A 13,937-nucleotide genomic window follows, 5' to 3' on the forward strand; every position below is an offset into this window, starting at 1 on the left:
GGCACATGGTCTCAGTAGTTGTGGCTTGCAGGCTCTAGAGCACAGGCTCAGTAGTTGTGGCGCATGGGCTTAGTTGCTCCACAGCATGTGGGATCTTCCCTGACCAGGGATCGAACCCGTGTCCCCTGCATTGGCAGGTGGATTCTTAACCACTGCACCACCAGGGAAGTCCCCTCTACAACTGTTAAGTTTATTGGGCTTACAAAATAAAAGTAAGATGTATAAAAATGAAGGATTAAGAAAAAATATGTGGTACAAGTGAAAATAAAACATTTTCATCTCTGAAAACATCGTCATTGGGAACTTCTGGAACGTTATCTCTAAGAAGATATTCAGAGAAAAGGAAAGAATCTTTTTTCACATTTGAGGAACAGATTCTACTTAAGTATTAGGAAGTAATTATCGCAGTTGGAACTGTAGCCTTTATCTGCAAATGCTTAATCATTTGTTCATTTACTCATTTGCTTGACAAATATTACTGAGTAGCAGATACTCTTCCATTACAGCAATCCTTATAACTTTTGACATATGATATAATCCTTATGACAAAAATAAACTTCTCAGCATGTAAGAAATAGTATTATTTATCTGTGCATCCACTTTTACTATATTTGAGTCATATTCGATATATTACTCCACAGGAAATCAGTTATAAGATTCATGATCTTGCATAATAGGTTGTAACCACTACCCCATGACAACTAGCACACTCTTACTTCCATGCTGCCATTCCAGTTAAGGTCACCCTCCTGGGTTTGTGCTTTAGAGTTGAACTTCTGCGGATTCGTTCACAAAGCAGTTTGTTTGGAGAATTCTTATATATTTAGAATTCTTTTCTTGCTCCTGCAACTCTGCCTTTTTTAGCAGGAACTAGGAAATACAGTTTTAAATTAGTCTTTCCTGCAATTATGCAGGAATGTTTGCTGGTTCTGTAAACAACTAAATCTTAATTTTCTACTGTTTCTCATTGAAATTATCTTCTTTTTTAGTCAAGGTCTCATAGATTTCCCAAGGAAAATTTAATCAAACCCAGCTACCATGTATGTGTATAATTATTGTTTAATATATTTATTCTGCAGTACTGTGTTTCTGAAGTCAGGCTTATGCATACATGTTCTCTATTCATCCTACAATGTTTGGCCTGGTCTATTAGACCCAAATTTAGAGGTTAATTTAAAATGCAAAGAGCCTGAGGTGTTAGGAGGTCTACCTCCTCTTGGGATATTAAGATAGCCCCAAAGACAGAGTTTAATTGCAACATGATACAGAGGGCTAGCTCATTGAAGAGTTGTAGTCAATGATCTGTTTGGATGGTTGCCAAGATTTGCACAGGCCCCAGACAAAGACTGTTTTGTGTGTGTGAGAGAGGGGTGTGTGTGTGTGTGTGTGTGTGTGTGTGTGTGTGTGTGTGTGTTGAAATGGTCACCTGTGTCTCATTTTTATATTGGACTTAAATCTATAGGAAGAGTTTTATGGAAGAAAATTGATTCTCGCTGATAGAGAAGAAGTGGAACAGGAAGCAAATAATATTTTAAAGGATGCTGATATCAGTGATGTCGCATTCCTTGTAGTTGGTGATCCATTTGGGTAAGTCAAAGGAGATATTTTGAGTTTTAATTTATTTACTTTTTTAATCATTAAGAATTCTTTTATTACATTTAAAACTTTATCTTCCAGGTCCTGATAGGGGACTGTTTAACTAGGCTCTGTCTAAAATTTTGTAGTTTAAACTTTCATTATCTTTGAGATTAATGAAGAAAATTTATTTGGGAAGGATGTCATCATGTATCACTTACATTGATTATCAAGTGTCAACTCTAAAGTTTATATCGTTGCTTCAGCTATTTTTTTAGAAAGTCACTTGGGGCATCAAATAACCTAAACTAGTATATCATTATTAAATAAGTATATTACATTATCAAGAGTTGTACCTGCCATTTATTTTGCAGGTAAGTGCAAGTATCTTCTGCTTGCTTTGTCCTCGGCTTTTTTTTTCTTTTTTAATCATCTACTATTTAGCAATACTGTTGTCACTTTACTTGCCTTGAATTTATCGTTTATCAAGCCTCAGATTTCAATTTCTTATATCCACTGGGAGCTCTGTTCTTCCCCATTACTAAAAAGATGGGCTTATACTTGTCTAGTCAAGCATCATCAATCTCTAATGTCAAGCCAAACAGAACAGTTCTTTTTCTCCAGCTGGTGACCCAGGATTTATGTCACAGGTTTAAGGAACATAAGGACAATTAAATCACTGTGAACCCACCACCAAGGATATTTTTCAAAACAATTACATGTGCATGTAATTGTTTTGTGCATGTTAGTTACATGTGCATGTGTCTGTCAAAAAGAAAGTAATTTATATCAATATGAGGTGCCAGAGATTATGTATCATTATGATACTTAGTTGCAAATGGTATCCAGTCACTGATGAAGTCCAGTAAACCCATGCTACTTGAAGTGAGATTTGCAGGCTATTGCCAGCCCACAAACTTACCAGTCCATGATGAGATAACTACAGAAATTGAAAGTAGGCATTTAGAAACTTTTATAGCAATTTTACAAAATAATTTTATCTCTGCTGAAACTAATAATAAAACTTTGGAGCTTGTATTTTGTATTATTTTATATTTTATTTTTCGAATAGTTATTTTTTTTGCATTTTACAAAACTAATGTTCCATGACAAGTTAGAATTCAAAAAATATTGGCCTTTCACACAGTTTGAGAAGCGCTGCTGTTGACTTTTGTTTTACCATGTTTTTCATATCCTTTCATTCCTTTCCTCTGTGGCAGCCACTATTCTACCTAATCCAAGCTCTCATTATACTAATTTAATATAGTAGCCTTTTACCTGGTCCAGGTGTAGATTCTTAACTCATTACCTATGCTGTGATCAAATTCATGTTTGTAGATCCACAATTTTAAAATCTCACCCGGGCTCAAAATTAGACTATTATTACCTCCATCATTGGCCAGACATGAAAAATACTGTCTAGCCTGCTCTTCTACTGGTGTCCTGCCAGTCTTGTACTGAAACCCACGCTCACGCCAACCAGTTTGCCCTTCCCTGATCGTCATGCTTTCTCACCATCATGCATTTGTTCAAACTGTTTTCCTCATCTGTAATGCCCTTTGCCCTGTTTCTGACTGTCAGAAACCTACTCATTTTTCAAAGCCCAACTCAAACATCACATTCTCTGTGATATAGTTCCTAATTAACCCAACCAGAAGTTATATCTCTTCCTAACTGCTGATGTTAGTTTTCATATATTACCTCACAAAGTATTTTTTTATTTGTATATTTACTCTTTAGATTTGTAGGCTCCCCTTCACATTTTTATCTCCCTAGCTTCCTTCACAATACTGAGCTTATAGTAGATATCAATTAAATATTAATTGAAAGAATTGTTAATATTTTGCCTGAGGTCATGACGAAGGAGGACCAGGTGTATTTGGACTGACATCCATTCAGCAAATATCTTTTGAGCACCTATCTTATGACAGGCTATCTTATGACAGGCATTCCTATGTGCTGGATATATATTAGATGATAACTCATGGGGTTTACAGTTTAGTAAGGGAGACTGACATTAGTTGAAGAAAAAATAATAAATTAAAAAAATCAATAAATCTGTAAAGGAAAAAAAATAGAGACTAACAGGAACAGACTTATTTATGCAGGGTCATATGGAAAATCCTTCATGTGGAGGTGATATTCAAGCAGGTATCTAAAAAGTAAAAGGAAAAGCAGAAGGGAAGAACATTCTAAGCAGAGGGAACAGCAAGAATGTATTCAAGTAACTGAAAGGCCAGAGTGGTTGGAGCTCAATGAGTGAAGGAAAAAGGGACCTGAGAAGGAGTTAAATAGATAGGTGGGATCCAGACATGTAAGGCTTTGGAGGGAGTAGGGATTTTGTTTGAAGTACAGTGGTAAACTTTTAGAGGATTATAAGCAGCAAATAATCACAATCTCATTGACATTCTTAAAAGATCACTCTAAATGCTTGGGTGAATGGGTTTTAGGGAGGCAAGGGTGGCTCTGGTAGAAGAGAGAAAAAGACAAACTGGGAAAAATTTAGAAGGAAAAATGCTCGGATGTATATAGTAGATGAGGAAAAGGAAAGAAGTAAGTCTTCAATGATTCTGGCTTTAGTAACTGAGTAGTTGATTATGCCATTTTTTGAAATGATGAAAGCCAGCAGGAAAAAGGGCTGGGAGAAACAAGAATTGGTTCTGGAAATGTTTTAAGTTTTGGATGTCATATAGACAGTTTGATATCTGCTACTGGAGCTCAAGGGAGGATTTATCCTGGTTATATGACTTTTGAAGTCATCAGTATCTAGATGGTATTTAAAACCTGAGTAGTGGATGGAATCACATTAGGAAGGAACAAGAGCAAGAACAGAAGACCTAGGATGATCAATCCCTAGGAAACTGGCATTTCATGGTCTCTCAAGAGCAGAGGAGGAGGAAAACCGATAGAGTGTGCTGTCACAGAAGCCAAGAAAAGAGAATGTTTTAGAAAAGAAAGAGTGGTCAGCTTTGATGTACTGCTGAAAGGTTAAGTAGAAGATGAGGATAGAAAAGTGTGTGTAAACTTAAAGGCTTTATTTTATGGAGGAGTTGGTGCTTGAGCAAGGTCTGGTTTAATAGTTGAAGATTGTGAGGTAAGATTGTGGGGTAGGATTGGGGGGCGGTTGGGGTGGAAGGGAAACTTCAATGTAAATGAAAAAACTGAGGCCCAGAGAAAGTGCTGTGATGCTGCTCAGAATCCTTCAGTGACTTCGTGGCCTTAAATCTTTTAACAGTTTATCTACTTCTTCCTTTGGCTACTCTTCTTTTTGACTATGGTAGAGCCAAATTGTATAACTTTGCCATTTTGTAAATGTTTTGCAGTATTCGTTCTCCATGTCTTTGCTCGTGCTTTTTCCTTAAACAGACTGTTCTTCCTAGTTTTTATTTAGTGAAATAGTAGATTCTTTAAGACCCAGCTTAGATGCCACCTCTTCCATGAATCTTCCCTTATTTTATTCAGGAGTAAGTGCTTTTTTTTTTTTTTAAACTTCTAGCCAGTTAATTTTCCCTATGTCAGTGACTAATCATATATAACCTTATATTTGGATTTATGTAATATTTACTGTAACTGTAGTTATTTTTCATTTATCCACTGGATTACTGTTGGGATATAGTAGCTGGAGACAGGGTGGTAAGGAAGGTGTAAATTTTAATTGGGCCTTGAAGAATTAGAATTTGAATTAATTAAATGGATAAACCAGGAAGGGAATACAGAATGCAACAAGGCACTGAAATTCTTCCATGTATATATATGACCAAAAAAATGTACTTTGTTTAACTTTAAGCCCCTTTCTACTTATTTGAATAAAAATTTCAAAAAGAAGGGAAAACTGTTTACTCAATCTTAAATTCTTTTCTCTAATTTTTAAAAATTTTCTAATATTTTTAAAATATTTAAAAATTTATTATTTTAACCATTTTTGAGTGTACAGTTCAGTGGCATTAAGAACATTCACATTGTTGTGCATCCATCAGCACCGTCTATCTCCAGCAATCTTAAATTCATGGAGAAGGTAATTGAAAGTAAGTTCAGTCAGTTGGTGTAGTTCTCATCTTTGCCCTTTTAATCTAGGTTATTAAAAGGAATGTGGAAGTTAATCACATAAATAATGTAAATGACTCTAAAAATGTTCTGCATCCGTAGACCTGACTCAGTCATGTGAGAGATGACAGTCTTAAGCTTTCTGTCCCCATAAAGAGCAGTTGAACAGGGTCATCATTAAACAGATTCCTTCTGGACTTCCCTGGTGGTACAGTGGTTAAGAATCTGCCTGCCAATGCAGGGATCACGGGTTCGATCCCTGGTCCGGGAAGATCCCACATGCTGCGGAGCAACTAAGCCCATGCACCACAACTGTTGAGCCCGCATGCTGCAACTACTGAAACCCATGTGCCTAGAGCCTGTGCTCCACAACAAGAGAAGCCACCGCAATGAGAGCCCATGCACTGCAGCAAAGAGTAGCCCTGACTCACTGCAACTAGAGAAAGCCCATGCAACAACGAAGACCCAACACAGCCAAAAATAAATAAATTAAAAAACAAAAAAACAAATTCTTTCTAAAGATGGTTCTGTTTTTATTCCATTTGCCATTTTAATATGCTCTGTAATATGTTCATGGTACATGCACACACATACACACACACAAATATACCTTTATTCACCTGTCTCCTATGTGCCTTAACGTGGATCATTTAATTGCTTCCATTCTGCAAATTAATGTTATTATAAAATAAAATTTAAAATAGACATACTAGGCCTTATACATTCAAATTGTCACCTTTATGAATTTCATTTTATTAATTCCATTGATCACAACATTTTTTTTTTAATAATATTCTCTTTTTTTTAAACCCCACATTTGTTTATTTATTTATTTTTGGCTGTGTTGTGTCTTTATTTCTGTGCGAGGGTTTTCTCTAGTTGTGGCAAGCGGGGGCCACTCTTCATCGCAGTGTGCGGGCCTCTCACTATCGCAGCCTCTCTTGTTGCGGAGCACAGGCTCCAGACGCGCAGGCTCAGCAGTTGTGGCCCACGGGCCCAGTTGCTCCACGGCATGTGGGATCCTCCCAGACCAGGGCTCGAACCCGTGTCCCCTGCATTAGCAGGCAGATTCTCAACCACTGCGCCACCAGGGAAGCCCGATCACAACATTCTTGAATCTCCTCTTTTGAAATTGCCTTCAGAGCAATTCCAAGTATATTAAGAAACATTTACTATTTCTGGGCATGTGGCTCTATCTAGAACTATATGTGTGTGTATATAAGTATATATGATATTAGATAGAGCCACATGCCCAGAAATAGTAATAAATTTGTCTTTACACACGGCAGTGCACACGCGTGCACACGCACGCACACACTTTCCCAGTCACTACAATGAAACATTTTCATGAGCCATGGACCTGGAGGAATGCCCAGTATAAGGGTGTTAAGCCCATGGTTCGTACAGTTCTTTTTTTTTATTGAAGCAATATAATCTAGGTAATTGTGATGATAAAATACCAATTTTATCACAGTTTTTCATAGCAGAAATCTGAAAGGCTAATTTAATCACATTTATATCAGTTTCACAAAATCAAACCACTTTGCCAGGTCATTAAATCTTCATAGTACACCAACCACATCTGGTCATTTTAAATGAACTTGTGATAAAAAGAGAATAATTTTAAACCAGTTTTTTCTTTCTGCTCATCTATTTAAATAACTCACCAACTAACTAATTCAGTTTTCCCTTAGCTTAGTGTTAAATAGTGAAATTCTGTTGAAAGTGATATTAAAAACTTATAACTGGCATTTATATTATTTTTTAAAAGCTTACTTTAAATCAAATTAAGGATTATTTTTATAGTAGTTTGTATTTTATGTGTGTGATTTAAAACAGACTTCCCTGGTGGGCATTCTTTAATCTGTTTCTGACTGCCTTGTGGGGTGAAAGCCCTTGATCTTCCTACTTGGTATGCATTGACCAGTTGACAGGTTCTGCTTGTTTGTATGTAGTTTCTCAAACATGCTAATGTTGCTTTCCCCAGTAGGGCTTGGAGTTTTCATCAAGGGGGAAAAATGCCGTTAATAATGCAGTTCTAAATTGATATGAGGTTAAGTTTCACAGTATCCATATTTATATTTATATGTATTCTCTCTTACCACAATCTATCTAATTATAATCGTTAGATCTATCTCAAAAAAGGGAAGGCAGCAGGCAGAATAGGCACACCCTTACACATACTAATTATGCACAGTAACAACCAGGCTGAAAACAGTTATAAATAAAATGACTGCTAGACAGATAAAATCCAACTAGGAATATATCAGTCAGAACTCTGATCTACAGGCTGTGAAAATGTTCTGTAAATTGTGCCTTATACAGAAACAAAGCCTTCAAATTAGAGCAGAAATCAAGGAGGAAGTCTAGTGCCATAATTTGGAACTCTGTAGCAGAAATTTTAAGAGTTTAAAGGGACCCTAAGACCAAAACATTTGAGAATTGCTACTCAGGAGTTCAGTTGCTGAGTAATATTCCACAGATGTCTTTTGCAGGTGTTAACAGGAGGAAAAGAGCAAGTTAAAAGTTCCCTTTTTTCTGTAGCTGCCAAGGCTGCTTTAAGAGTGTTAAAGGTGCAGTTCAACATTGTACAGGGCCTGTGTAAACTTACACTTTTCTTGCCCAGAAACCCAGATGAAAGTGTTATGCAGGTGCCTCGAAATATTTGAGGGAAAGCAGTGTCCTTGACCCTTTGATTGACTTGAGCTCATGAAATGCTGTGGCTTTACTGTCTTAAAAAGTCAGCCGTGGTTAGTTTAATCCAACCTGATCTTTTCTCACTACAGAGCTACAACACATAGTGATCTTATTCTGAGAGCAACAAAACTGGGAATCCCTTACCGAGTTATTCACAATGCTTCCATAATGAATGCTGTAGGCTGCTGCGGTTTACAGGTAATACTACAAAAGAACAGGTTTTTTTTTTATGGTATTTAGCAAAAATGTTTTAGTTTTCTACAAATTTCCATAGATTTTATTGTATTTCATGAATTATAAGACATTATTATTTTATATAAGACTGTGTATTAAGTTTTTTAATACTAGATTTTTTTATAATAATTTTCCCATAGCTTAGACTTCTTTTCCCCTCACTGGAATAGATCATTGAAATTTAGCTAGAGAAAGATTTTAATTTTATATCCGAATTGTAATATACAAAAAAGGGAATATAACCAAATTAAATTGGTTAAGTATTCCTAAAACCTTTTAAAATTATTCCAAATGACTTACTCTGCATTGCTGAGACCCATGTTTTTCCACCCAGTATTGTTTTCTGTGCTATTAAGAGCACGGTGATGCAGCATTTCTTAAAATAATCCATGAAAGAGCTAAAAGCCAGGATATTAGGCTTTTAAGCCAGCTTTGCAATTATTGATATGTAAAGTTAGTTGTTTTTGACCCAGAAATCTTGGTTCTGAGGAGTTAAAGGAGCACTCCATAACTGTGTTTAATATTTTCTTCCAGGCTGCTGACATTCATTTTACAAGTTTGATATCTGTGTTCTGATGTTCACACATATATAATCCATGACAATTGTGACTGCTTGTGGCCAACAGTAGTTTTAAGACTTTATTGATTGTTAAGACACATTCCTATTTCAGATGTATTATAACAGGAAAAAATTTGCATCTTAGAATCTATGAAATAGGTATTTCCCAGTATATCTTCCTGGAATGCATAATTTAAAATAGCTGTTTACAAAGTAAGGGACAGCATGAACTGAGAACTATCGGCCTGTATTGGTTGGTTTCCTCTCTGGGAATATGAAACAGGCATTTTATTCTAATGAAATCTTAAATATTTTGATCATATATATGGAGAGTCCATTAGAAAAGTAGTCAAGAGTCTCTCAGATATTCTCAAAATCAAATAAAAGAAAAAATAGTAAAGATTTTTTTGGGAATCATCTATGTATTTCTAATCTCTTGGGAAATATAAAGATAGCTTGATCCTTTCTACACAGGTATTTTAAAGGAAATATAATCCCATAAAATTTAATTAATACTTCTATGCTTTAGTGAAGCCCATGGATAAAAGCTACTATCAGTTATGAAGTACTGGCATGATTATTCTGATAAATGCAGTTTTTAATTTTCTACACACTAATTAGATGTCCCAAATTAAAGGTGTGATACCACACAGAATAAGAGCTGCTGATTATTAGGCACAAAGAGACAGCGCACAATGGATCACCTAGACTCTGAATTCAATTGCTAGTTGTATATATAGGAAATCTCAAAAAACACTTTTTCTTTTCTTTTGTTCTGAGGGTCAATAAAATGCTATTTAATTCATCCATTAAAAAAAAAAGTAGCTGTTTACAGCAAGAAGCTACATTAGCCTTGGTACCCAATGCTGTGTCTGTGGCTTTAGAGGGACCTGTATTTTCTGTATTACCTGTGAAGAGTAGCTCACTTTAATTGACTAATCCTGGCCAGGCATCCCAGAAATACTGCCTTTGGTTCTGAAGAACCAGAGAAAAAGTATAAATGATTCACCTTTCAGTATTCATTACTTCCTCTTAGTTATGACTACGTCTAAATTGGCAAAGAACTTTGCTGTCTGTTTTGTCTTCTAATAAAATGCATACTTTAAAAAAACCTTGCCAATTCAGTCTTTTTTACACTTAAAATTTTTTCCCAACATTTCTGTGTTGGAATAAATTGAATTCTTGACTCTCAGATTCATGAGTGATTCTCAGTCCAATATTCTTTCCTCTAGACATGCTATCTTTTAATCCTTTAAGAATGATTGCCATGAGAAAGGAAAAAAAGAGAGGAATAAATTATGTGATAGACAAAAATGTGTAAATCTTAAGCTAATGGACTATATATAAGGGACTATATATATTTTTTCATATTGGTTTTAATTTTATTTCTGGTGAAGAAGGTTAGTTAGCCCCTTTCCATCATATTTTGCTCTAAATTATCTTCTAATAATCTATTATTTAGAGTTTTTTGCTTTTTAAGCGTACTTTTTTTTAACATCTTTATTGGAGTATAATTGCTTTACAGTGTTGTGTTAGTTTCTACTGTATAACAAAGTGAATCAGCTATATGCATATGTATATCCCCATATCCCCTCCCTCTTGCGTCTCCCTCCCACCCCTCTAGGTGGTCACAGAGCACCGAGCTGATCTCTCTGTGCTATGCAGCTGCTTCCCACTAGCTTTCTAGTTTACATCTGGCAGTGTATATATGTCAATGCTACTTTCACTCCGTCCCAGCTTACCCTTCCCCCTCCCCGTGTCCTCAAGTCCATTCTCTGTGTCTGTGTCTTTGTCTTTATTCCTGTCCTGCCCCTAGGTTCATCAGAACCATTTTTTTTTTTTAGATTCCATATATATGTGTTAGCGTACGGTATTTGTTTTTCTCTTTCTGACTTTCTTCACTCTGTATGACAGACTCTAGGTCCATCCACCTCACTACAGATAACTCCATTTCATTTTTTTTATGGCTAAGTAATATTCCATTTTATAAATGTGCCACATCTTCTGTATCCATTCATCTGTTGATGGACACTTAGGTTGCTTCCATGTCCTGGCTATTGTAAGTAGTGCTGCAATGAACATTGTGGCACATGACTCTTTTTGAATTATGGTTTTCTCAGGGTATAAGGCATAAATATTTTAAAAGATCTTTGTCTTTATTATGTAAATCTGTTATCCAGACTGGGTAAAGGTAGACTAGGGTGACCCTTTCCCTCTGATCCCCACACTGATAAAGAAGTACAGTATTATTGTTCTCATATTTAAAATGGGTGAAGGTATTTGAGAGGGAATTTACTATGAGAATTGACAGTCTCCATACATATAAGCCCCCAAGATCATATGCACATTTACATATATTATTATTATTTTAAATTTAGCTTTCTCTCAGTTTTATATGGGATTTCTCTAAGCAGCCACAAAGTACTATTTCCCCATCTTGGTTCTGTTCCCTAATCTGGATATGAAATGACTTACTACTAGTGTGAAAAACAGGAAGTACCTTTCTATTTTCTGTCTTTTGTATTTATGAAATCTCTATGGAAGTATAATTCTTGTACCACCCAAGGTATTCCTATCCCAGGAGAAGGAGGTAATTATTGATTCCTTTGTATAGTTTTCTAAGATAAAAGACATAAAAAAAATCATATGCATAGCACACTTAAATTTTAAAATAAATGTATATGGATATCCTGCATAATGCAAAAATTTTGGCAAAGTCCCCTTCCTTATAATAGCTCGTCTTTTTCTCTTTACTCTTTGGACTAGCATTTATGGAAAAACAATAACCTATACCAGTGGTTCTCAGACTTCAGTATTCATCAGAATCACCTAAAGGGATTATTAAAGAGTTTCCTGGGCCTTCCCTTCAGATTTTCTGATACAGTATATCTGGAGTAGGGGTATGAGAGTTTGCACTTCTAACAAGTTCTCAGGTGATGCTGAAGCTGCTGGTACAGGCACCACACTTTGAGATTCATCAACCTAGAAAGGTAAAAAATTTCTTAGAAAGTTAAAAACTGCACTGTCATTCTTTTAATATGGCAGAATTGGAAAAGTAGATTTTAGTTCCCAGAAATACGCTTGCTAAATGTAGAGTGTTAACAGGTTACCTTGCCATGCTCTCTTGCTCAATTTTCTAAAAGGGAAGTGGGCACCACTTTCAAAAGGCATTCTGTCATTTATGTGAAAGAGCTTTCCTATGAGTTGAAAAACGGCCATCGAGTTGTTAAACAGAAGTTCTACTTGGGTAAGATTACAGACCTGAACGGTATATACTTTTCCAACATCTTTACCTTAGGTTAAAGAGGAGTAGTATGAAATTCCTAACCTGAGAATGGGTACAGTTTTTTTAGCTATCATTTATCAGCTCCTTTTGAACTATCTTTTTTGTTTTTGTTGTTTTCTAAAGCAGCATAGTTCAGAATCGACCATTGAGTTTTTTTTATTAACTTTGTAGTTTATTAACCAACAGAAGATTCTTGATTATCAGTATCTATGAAGGTAAGTAGTTGCATAGACTAACACTTCTACACACACACACACACACACACACACACACACACACACACACACGCACATACTTAGCCAGTTGATATGCATTCTATTCTAGGCAAGCCATAAATACACTTCCTTACCACAAACCTCATATACCTAATGAAATTGTTGTTGTTGTTATATGGAAAGTATATTAGAGGTTGCCAAGTTAGACATCATTAAGAGGAATAGTGATCCGTTTATTCAACAAATACTGTTTGTCTTCTTATTGTTTGCCTACTGAGTTTCTTTGAATATGGTGGTAAAGCTGACCAAGAAGGTCTCTGCTCTCAAAGAGCTTACATTCTAGTAGGAAAGAGAGGCAATAACAAATTTAAAAAATAAAGTCAGGTAGTGGTAAGTATAAGAAATTCAAGTAGACTGCTAGTTTAGAGAGTGACTAGGTCACTACTGTAGTTGGGTAGTCAGGGGAGGTCTCTCAGGGTGGTAACATTTAAGATTAGATATTAATCAAGAAGGAACAACCATATCCCAGTCAGAAGGAACAGTTTGGACAAAGACCCTAAAGCGGAGATGAGCTTGGCTTGTTAAAGGAACCAAAGGAAGGCTTACTGGAGAGTAGTAGGCAAGGAGAAGAGTGATCTGAGGCTGGATAGGTGGGTAGGGTTGGATCACTAGGCTAATACACTGTCAGGAATTTGGATTTTATTCTAAGTGATATAGACTAACTGCCTTTAGAGGGATTTAAACAGAGCAAATACTTTATCTGGTAAGTGTTTTAAAAAGATATATCTGGTTGGTATGTGGGGATTGAATTTCTGCCAGGGAAGACTAGAAGTGAGGAAATCAATTAGTAGGTTTATTGCAGTCTTTTAGAGAAGAGGTGATGGGGGCTTGGACTTCATGGAGAGGGTAGGGTGCAATAGACGATTAAAAGAAGTAGATACATAGGAGCAGTGTCTATTAAGAGAATAGAGATTTAGGGAGATGTAGAGAGCCATTTGTGCCTTACGGATAATCCTAGGAAAGGAAACGGACTCTGTATGCTAATGGATCCTACCATCTCACTACCACAGTTATCATGGTCCTTACCCCCATAGACTTGTCCACGGGGCTGGACCCTTCTAACACCATTGCCCAGGTGTTTTCTCTTTTTGGTTGGTTGTATTAATTTGTCATTTCTAGAGAAGTTGCCTCCTGTCCTAAGAACCCTGTGCCAGTCTTCCTATGCTTTCAGGACCATTATCAATCTTAGAACTGATTATGTAGAAGAATAGGATTGGGTTTGTCTTACTCCCAGACTCTCGAAGGCATGATGTTTCCCTGAAGTATC

The 13,937-nt window shown here is 36.1% G+C and overlaps 1 protein-coding gene across 3 annotated transcripts in view; it reads left to right on the forward strand.

The window, feature by feature from the left end:
- The window catches only part of DPH5 (diphthamide biosynthesis 5), a 56,699-nt gene that overhangs the window by 26,277 nt on the left and 16,485 nt on the right, over positions 1 to 13,937 (forward strand). For all 3 annotated transcript variants that reach the window (XM_029230743.1, XM_029230742.1, XM_029230741.1), the window contains 2 exons: positions 1,463 to 1,587; positions 8,406 to 8,514. In XM_029230743.1, the coding sequence (XP_029086576.1) occupies positions 1,463 to 1,587; positions 8,406 to 8,514 (234 nt within the window). The remainder of the gene's footprint in view (positions 1 to 1,462; positions 1,588 to 8,405; positions 8,515 to 13,937) is intronic.

The sequence above is a fragment of the Monodon monoceros genome, unplaced genomic scaffold (genome assembly GCF_005190385.1).
Source record: "Monodon monoceros isolate NGI ecotype Baffin Bay Population unplaced genomic scaffold, NGI_Narwhal_1 Super_Scaffold_18, whole genome shotgun sequence".
Taxonomy (NCBI): Eukaryota; Metazoa; Chordata; class Mammalia; order Artiodactyla; family Monodontidae; genus Monodon; species Monodon monoceros.